Raw genomic sequence first — 8,789 nt, 5'->3', positions numbered from 1 at the left:
ATTACCCCAGCTCTGAGGTCTTTGGAAAAAACATCAGTGTAAATTACTTCATAAAAAAATGACATCAGGCACAGAGACATGTTGCCATTTGTGAACACTTACCAAAGCTGCTTTTGTTGATGCATTTAAAGCTTTCAACTGAAGTAGCCGATTTTTCCATTGTAGTGCTAACTTTTGGACAGCATCTATCTGAAAAGGGATAAATAAACGCATGTTTTTATTACTGAAGACTTAAAAACAAAAGAGTCATCTGGCAACTGAATGGAAAAAGGTATCTGGAATTATGAAAGAAATTTCATTAACCCAAAAAGTTATTTTCTTTTCTGAAACTTCAATGTGAGAAGCTGATGTCTTTGTTTTTAACAGAGAGTTCCTTTAAACTCACTTGCTATTGTCCTTAAATCAACCCTTTTACTTTACATAGGTGTAATATTCAAACAAGTTCTGTGATTTTTCAAATCAAATTTTTTCCTGAATGAGATGCTTGGGGAAAAAAAAAAGACACAAGACAACATATGTTCTATATATATGAGAACAGACTCTTCAATTTGGCTTTTCTACTTATGCACTCACACACTAAGCTGAAGTCCTAAGATTTACCTTAGCTTCTTCCATATTTTCAGAAAAAAAATACCCACTCTCAGGACACTGTAATTCAGAACAGTTTAACAGTACCATCCTAAAATAGTTAGTTTTGATGAAATTAACTTCCTTGATTTAAATCAACCCCCTTAGTGTGATCCATCAGATAACTGCACAGAACAGTGCAGCAATAAATGGTATCTGTGTCTTGATAACTTGATAACTGTGATTCAGTTTTAAGCAAAAACCTGAAAAGTCTTCAAATAACCTTTCAAGAATTTCAAGTTTAAATTTCCTACATTTATACTTAAGTTTAGAAACACATCTAATTTGATGCCTGGCCTAATTGAATTTTTCTTAAAACCTAAACAAGTTTAGTTTCACAAATGCCTGCAAAAATTGAATGAGTAAGCTTTTTGTAGACAAAATTCCTTTAATTTTTCAAAAGAGTCTTACATCACAAACATCAATAATTCTTTTATGTCTAGTCACATGTTGGAAGATCATGTTGTTTGGTATCTGCTCCTATACAACAAACTGGAAAATTCAGATTTTGATCCAAATTTTGATATTTGATAAGAATAGAAACACGGAAAAGACATGCTGTACTTAAATATTTTGTAAGAGAACCGTATCATACAGTTATCATCTATACACTGAGAGTTTGGAAAACTTGTATTTACTGCTCTCAAACTTGCATTTACTGCTTTGATTAGATCACTATTTATTTATTTATATATTTAAATAGCCATATATAGCATATTGTTTATTACTTGTTATTTATTATTATTTTGGTTTATTATTTTAATTGAAGTTTAAAAAAAAAAATGTGCCTCCTGTCTCTAAAATGCAATTCTGGTAAATCTAAACATATGAAGCTAGAGTGGTGACAAGAGTGATTCCTTCTGTAGGAAGAACCAGGAAGAAGAGGAATGAGTGCAATGTAGTTTGAATTAATTTTTACTTACATATATTACATATATATTACATATATTTTACATATATCCAACAGCCTAATTTCTTTCCTGGCATAACATGAAACTCTGCTAGCTTCCTTGGTATTGACAGGACTACAAGGAAGGAATGATATATATATATATATATATATATAGGGAGATATTTTATATAAAAACATACACCTTACTTCCAAATGAGTATATAAATATCTGTTTCTAGAAAATAAGTATCTGTTGTTTTCATCATTAATTCCCTGCAACAAAGGTATGTAAAAGAACAAGGTCAAATGAACTTGCCCGGTCTTCTATTTAAAGCACCAAATAGCCACCTATAACAATCAAAATGACTAATAGCTTATAAAGTATTAAACTTCTGAGACAGGATTCAAGCAACTTCTGCAAATAACACACAGGGAGCAGGGACAAGATTAAGTCAAGGAGTGTCTAGCAGCTATTTCTGCATTCTGCATTTTGATGCACAGGAATTGAAAAAGATTTTGGCATTCGGATCATCTCCTGGAGTTGGGAGATACATGAATCAAGAGTTCATAATTCAAACTGAAGAACAGTAACAAGTCCTGTCCCAAGAGTGTCCACACCAGCCAACACTTTTTAAATACTTACATAATTCCCAACGATATTGTTTGCTCTGCTGTCATAATACTCCAGACGCAGCTCTTCTGGTGAGACATCTGAAAAGCCTACAAGGACAGGAATAGTCAAAAACCTCCAAGAAAACAGATTCATACTTCCAGCTTCCCTCTACAGCTGGGGAGACATGGACATTGATACATTGTCTGTCTTAAGAGACTTACAGTCAGAGACAAAAAAAAAGATTCATTACGGAATGTCAGAGATGTCAATGTCCAAAATTAAACTGCCATCAACTAGTATTCCTTTCTGTTGTATCACAAGGCAAATCATCACCTTGTAAATGGCTGCACACAGGTACAACAGTGTGGGCAAATCAAAGAAACATCCTAAAGAGCAGCAGAACACAACACTGAAAACATTACCTACCTGAGACATTCAGTTTTTCTTTCATTGGTGAGTAACATGAAAATATCCATTGTCCAGAAGATTCCCAAATTTCCATGTCTTTCACTACACATTCACTAACAAACAAAACAAAATCACAGATGAAGGGGAAATTGCATGGTCAACCCAAAAATTGCCAGTAACAGACAATTCAGACAACTGGTTTGGATCCTAATCCAGTCAAAAACCTGCTGTCATGAAAACCAGGTCTTTTCTTAATATCATTTTAAAGAAAGTAATGGAAAGTCTTTCCAAAACCTTGCTTCTTTGGGAAATCACACTGTGCTGTTCTCAGTTCCTGCCCTGTAGCTGTAGGTGCTGGTCACTTGTAACTGACTGGAACATACACCTCTGTGAAACCAGGTTCAATAGCTATTGAAGAAAAGATCGGCAGAAAGATCTTAAGTGTCAAAAAAACAAGTAAAATTAGTTTTCTTAAAGGGGCTCTGATTTCTTATTTTCTGTTTCCTTCCTTATCCTCCTGACCACAATTTAAATACCACACCATCTTACTAATATCACAGTTGACTATCTGCCCAGCTCCCAAACAAGGATCACTTCCTCCCTATGACAGCATCATTCCAGAGAATGAAATGATGTTTGCTATGTTTCTTCCCGTGTCCCAGCTTTCTCCTCATGATCCTGTCTTCTGTGTTATCTCTAGGAAGTCAGTAAGCTTTCAACCTCCTCATTCTAAATGCTTTCAGTAAGACAGGACTATAACTTACAGAAGTCTCTCCTCTTCATCTTTGGAGCCCTCAGCAACACTTTGACTGTTGGCTAAGGCAGAGAACCTGTTCTGTGAAAAGTCTGCATTTCTGCTGCTGCCACTTGATGATCCAAAGTCAGAGGAGCCAAAGAATCCTCTTCCATGATCTCTGCTGCCACCCCATGTATCAGACTTGAATGAAGACGGCTGGATAACGTTACTGTATCTCTGGTTAGAGGTACCCCACCCTCCTCCTCCTCCTCTTCCGCTAGTAACTTCAAATTAAAAAAAAGAAACAAACAAAAAGCAAAGAACAGAAATTTTTAATCATTATATGACTCAACATCACCAACAAAACCTGTAAGTATTACTAGTGTTACAATGACAATAAAATGTTTGAAATTAAAATGTAGTTTTTTTCCTAATGAGTTAATCTCATCATTTAGTCAGCTTAGCTAGTGAGTTAACCAGGGTAGTTTTCAAATGCAACAGTTTGGGTTGGAAGGCACCTTTAAAAGACATCTAGTTCCATCTGCCCTGTGCCTTAACGAGCAGAGACACCTTCAACTAGATCTCCGTGCCTGCAACAACTTGTGGCACTGCAGAAAGACACTGGCTCGGGTTTGCTTAGGTTGTTTCATGATGTAACTACCCCAGCAGAAAAAAACTAAATTTAACACACCATAAGTTTATGTAAGGGGCTCCTGCCTCCATAACTACAGCAGGGGCTCTGCTCCAGCACGGGGAACTCCTGAGTTTCGTTTTGAGACACAACTGTGTATGTTGTTACAGGCAAAACCCCGACCCTCCTTCCAGCAGGACGAAGGACAAGCAGTTGCAGTGAGTTCCTGCCGTGCCATCACTGCAGCCCTCAGCTCTCTGTCGTGCACCTTTCCTTCCCAAAGCTCCCAAACATCCAGAGCTGATGAGAATGGAGATTTCACTGAGTACAACACATAGCTGCTGGAAACTTGCTCGCTGCCCACGAGAACAGCTTCCCACTGCCTTGTGACACATCCCACAGTCACGGAATCACAACAAGATCAGTTAAGCTGGAAAAGAGCTCTGAGACCATCGAGGTCACCCTATGACCAAACAGCACCTTGTCAACTAGACCAGGGCACAAGTGCCACATCCAGGCCTTCCTTAAACACCTCCAGAGATAGTGACACCAGCATCTCCCTGGGGACCCACTCCAACGTTTCGTCACCCTTTCTGTGAATGCCCAGGCCAAACCTCTCCTGGTGCGGCTTAAGGCTGTGTCGTCTCCTCCAGTCGGTGGTTCTCTGGGAGGAGAGACTGACCCCCACCTGGCTACAGCCCCTTTCAGGCACTTATAGAAAGCGGTAAGCCTCCCCAAGTCTCCTTTGCTCCAGTCTAAACACCCCCAGCACCCTCACAGGACTTGTGCTCCAGGCCCTTGGCCAGAGCTCAACCCTGCGAGTGCCGGACCAGAGGCTGCCGCCGAGAGCCGCCGGGCCCGCTCTGCTGCGGAGCTCCCGCCGGCAGCGGCCGCACGGAGCGCCCCGGGACGGGCCCAGCGCACCCTCCCGCCCCGTCCCGGCGCAGTGTAGGTACCGTGGGCCGGGGGGGCCCCGGGGCGGCCTGCGCCGCCGCGGGGGTGCTCGTTCCAGCAGCGGTCCCCGAAGCGGCAGTAGCCCCGCAGGAAGAACTGGCAGACGCCCATGGCCGCCCCGCCGTCGCGCGGCTCTGACGTGCCGGGAGCGCGCCGTGAGGCCGCGCGCAGCTCGGCCCCAGCAGAGCCAGCCGCAAACGCGGGCTGCCGCCGAGAGGCGCGAATAGACCGGCACGTACATCCAGTCAAACTAAGGGATAACACAGGAACGAGCTGCTGATAAAGCCAAACACGGGTTTGATTTGTGCTGTGCAAGGCTTCAATTACACAGTAAAATAGCCGCCCTCGGCTGTGAAGGCCCCTCGCTCACTTAAGGCCCTTCACGCAGCCTGCGCGGTAAGACCTTTCTGTGCTGTGTCTTTATGGGGAGACTTAGGAAGGTACAGCCCATGGCTACAGAATCATCAGGGTTGGAACAGACCTTTAGGATCATCCAGTCCAACCACCATCCCATCACTACCACTGTAATCTGCTAAACCACATCACCCAGCAGATCCAGGTGCTTCTTAAACACTCCCAGGGATGGTGATGATGTCTGCAAAAACTGGATCGTTACCAAGTGACAAGCCAAAAACTACGAATTTGAAAGACTGTTTATTTCAGAGTTGCACAAGCCTAGGTGCTAGATAGATTCCACAAATAAAGCACACCAACTATCCAAACTTTTTGCTATTTATGCATTTTAGCAAACAAAGGAATTAGCGTTCATTGGCTACAAGTTACGTAGCTCTCTTATTAATTCAAATTCTATCTTCTATTGGTTAATTATTCTCTTACTTCTCATGCCAATTAGCCTGCATGCTCAGTCTTTCTCTTCTTGTGGGCCCATGGGTTTCTTGGGATAGTGGTCCATGAGTTGGTGGTCACAGATCTCCCTGCTGGAATTACCTTTCACCCAGTCAGAGCTGGTTTCAGCACAGTTGTCAAGTTGTTTTTATTAGTTTCTTCCTTGTCTTGGGGGGTTCTGACAAATGTCCTTGTGGCCCGTGAATTCTGCATTCTTTCTGTCCACTATCAGTGGTTCATCCTTCTTCCCAAGCTTTGTTAACCTCACCCAGGTATGAGATCACTGAAGCATGTCCAGCCCTGAACTTTAACAAGGCAATTCTACCTACAGGTAATTTGTTTTTCTAACACATGAGCATCATTTAGAGCTTGCCAGCTGCTATCTGTTTCGGGAATTTAATGTCCCTTCTTGTTGGTTAGGCTTGAAAGTAGATAAAGATCAAGCATTAAACAACACCCTTTTTAAAGAAAATTGTACCACGTATTGCAGTGACTCCACCACCTCCCTTTGCAACCTATTCCAATGCCTGACCACCCTAACAGAGAAAAACTTTTTTCTAATTTCTAACCTGAATCTCCCCTGTCTCAGGTTAAGGCCATTTTTTCTAGTCCTCCCGCTGTATGTACAGTATAGCTTCAGGTTCTTGTGTCTGTATGGCAGATGCTGACCTGCTGCTGTTTGAAGTGTATAAAAGTGGGTGGCTGGCACACAGAGGCTGTGCTGCATTTAGGGATTCACCACCTAGCACCCATGTGTACAGCCATGTAACAAAGACTTCTGTGCATCAGGCACAGCACTGCCAGCCAGGCAAGGCGGGGATTGTCCCGCTCGGCTCTGCACTGGGGCAGCCTCACCTCCACTGCTGGGGGCAGTTTGGAGCACCTCAGTACAAGAAGGATATAAAGCTGTTAGAGAGCATCTAAAGGAAGACAATGAAGATCAAGGGCCTTGAGGGGAAGCTGTGTGAGGAACACTTGGTCTGCTCAGACTGGAGAAGATGAGACTGAGTTGCAGTCTGCAACGTTGCAAGAAGTGGAGGGGCAGGCACTGATCTCCTCTCACTGGTGACCAGTGCCAGCACCTGAGGAAATGGCATGAAGTTGTGTCGGGGGGGTTTAGGCTGGATGTTAGAAAAAGGTTCTTCACCTGCAGGGTGGTTGGGCACTGTAGAAAAGCTCCCCAGGGAAGTGGTCACAGCACCAACCTGACAGAGTTCAGGCACATGGTATGACTCTTGAGGATGGTCCTGTACAAAGCCAGGAGCTGGACTTCATGATCCTTGTGGGTCCCTTCCAACTCAGGATATTCTATGAACTCTACTCTGAGTGCAAATCTGCTTCTTGCACCCAATACAATCCATATTTAGGAGTTCTGGGTATCCAGGTGGGGTGGACAAAAGCCTTGACTAGACCACTTTGTTTCCTCTGGCAATGGAGAATTGGATGAGACTGTACATGTACATGCACCTACTGACCAGCTGATCATGGACTCCATCAAATCCTCTCCAGTACCAAGGTGGTGAGCAACTCAAAGCTGCCGTAGAGAGAGTCAAGAAAGTGCCAAAAGGGGAACAGAATTCTTAGATTGGTAGGTGCACTAGTGTTCCTCTTTTAAATGGTATATGTTTAGCAGTGTAACCAATCAGAAGGAGTGGGGTCTTGTAAATACTGAAGGTCTGGACCTAAGGGTAAAGGAATTTGGGATCTTGAATATTATTAAATTAATTATTATAATTATATTATTACATTAATTATAATTAAATTATTAAATTTAATGTAAATTTAACAGTTCCTCCCCATAGCTGTCTAGGATGCATCCCAGAAAACCAGAATATGTTTAGGGGAGATCCAGTGACTAAAGATAAAATTAAAAGATATTGTCATCACTGGTGGCCACTTTATAAATTGAAGTAGGGGGAAAATGTGTAATTGTAGATTAATATTATCTTACAGTGGATGTTGGAAAATGGGATGAGGGTTTATGTGCAAATGTTAGTTCCCTTCATTCCACACCCCTCTAACAGCAGAGTGGAGATGGATAAAGAGGATACAGATCAAAATAAAGAGCACACAGGAAGTGAGGATTTTAGTCCTGTTGTGGCCTGTAATCAAAGACATACCCAGCCAGTGGTAAGATAAACCACTTGGGTGGGTGCAGAGCAACAGCCATTTTTTTTCTGGATGTGTTCCTTGTTCTACTTTTGATTTTTTTTTAATTGGAAATGATCTGTTTGTTCATAATGAGAGAATCCTGAAGGAATGTATCAGCTTTTGGAAACTATCATGCTGACTCATAATCCTAACTGGTGGGAGATGCAGGCTATATTGAACCCCTTTTTAATGTATATGAAAAGAGAATGGTATTAGAGAAGGCAAAAAGATAAGCAGGGGTTGTGGGGTCAGAAATGGCCCCTCCTTTTGACCAGAATCCACATGCCATTTATGGACAGAATGGTCAACTTAAAGATATAAACATTAGGATGCTGGAGGATTTTGATAATGACTGAAGGGGACTGGAGGAAAGTGTGGAGGTATCCCTCACAGATCATGTTTCAGTAAAGCTGGGGAATAAAGCAACAGATTTTTGATAGACAGCAAAGGCACACATTCAGTAGTAACTATCACCAATGGGCTCACCAATAGTTACAGTACCAATTGTTTAACCAATGGGGAAAAAAGCTTTTGTGGCCAGTCCTACAAGTCACGGAGCGTGCATTTGGAGACAATAAATTGATCAAAGGGTAAATACCTCACTGAAACATTCTTTCTTTTGACACCGTATTTTTCACACAGCCTTTGCACAGAAGTTCACAGGACAGCATATAGAAGGAAATGTTCCATTTTAGTTTCAACAGTTCATCACTCAGATGTAAAAAGTCTGTCCCAAATTAACATTCAAAAGTTTATACTTGCACATTTATTTCTGCAGAAGAGAACTGAGAAAGGAAATAAAAATTAACAACATTTCAGAAAATACTTAAAAGGTTGAAAGCATTTAAAAGTTCTAATGGTGGTGGCTTAAGAGGAATCTTTCCAATTGTGAACTCCTTTGCTTCAAACTGTTGCCACTCTTCAGCTGATA

General features: G+C 41.9%; 1 protein-coding gene across 1 annotated transcript in view; it reads right to left on the bottom strand.

Moving 5' to 3' along the window:
* NUP42 (nucleoporin 42) overlaps positions 1-4,998 on the bottom strand; it is a 6,999-nt gene extending 2,001 nt beyond the window's left edge. Inside the window, exons 1-5 of the mRNA XM_019009133.2 lie at positions 4,864-4,998; positions 3,305-3,560; positions 2,559-2,653; positions 2,163-2,239; positions 54-189 (exon numbers count right to left, since the gene is read on the bottom strand). Of these exons, the coding sequence (XP_018864678.1) occupies positions 54-189; positions 2,163-2,239; positions 2,559-2,653; positions 3,305-3,560; positions 4,864-4,972 (673 nt within the window). The 5' untranslated portion in view covers positions 4,973-4,998. The remainder of the gene's footprint in view (positions 1-53; positions 190-2,162; positions 2,240-2,558; positions 2,654-3,304; positions 3,561-4,863) is intronic.
* Positions 4,999-8,789: the final 3,791 nt, after the last annotated feature.

This window comes from Parus major, chromosome 2, assembly GCF_001522545.3.
Source record: "Parus major isolate Abel chromosome 2, Parus_major1.1, whole genome shotgun sequence".
Lineage (NCBI taxonomy): Eukaryota > Metazoa > Chordata > Aves > Passeriformes > Paridae > Parus > Parus major.
This window is presented reverse-complemented; position numbering and strand designations above follow the sequence as displayed.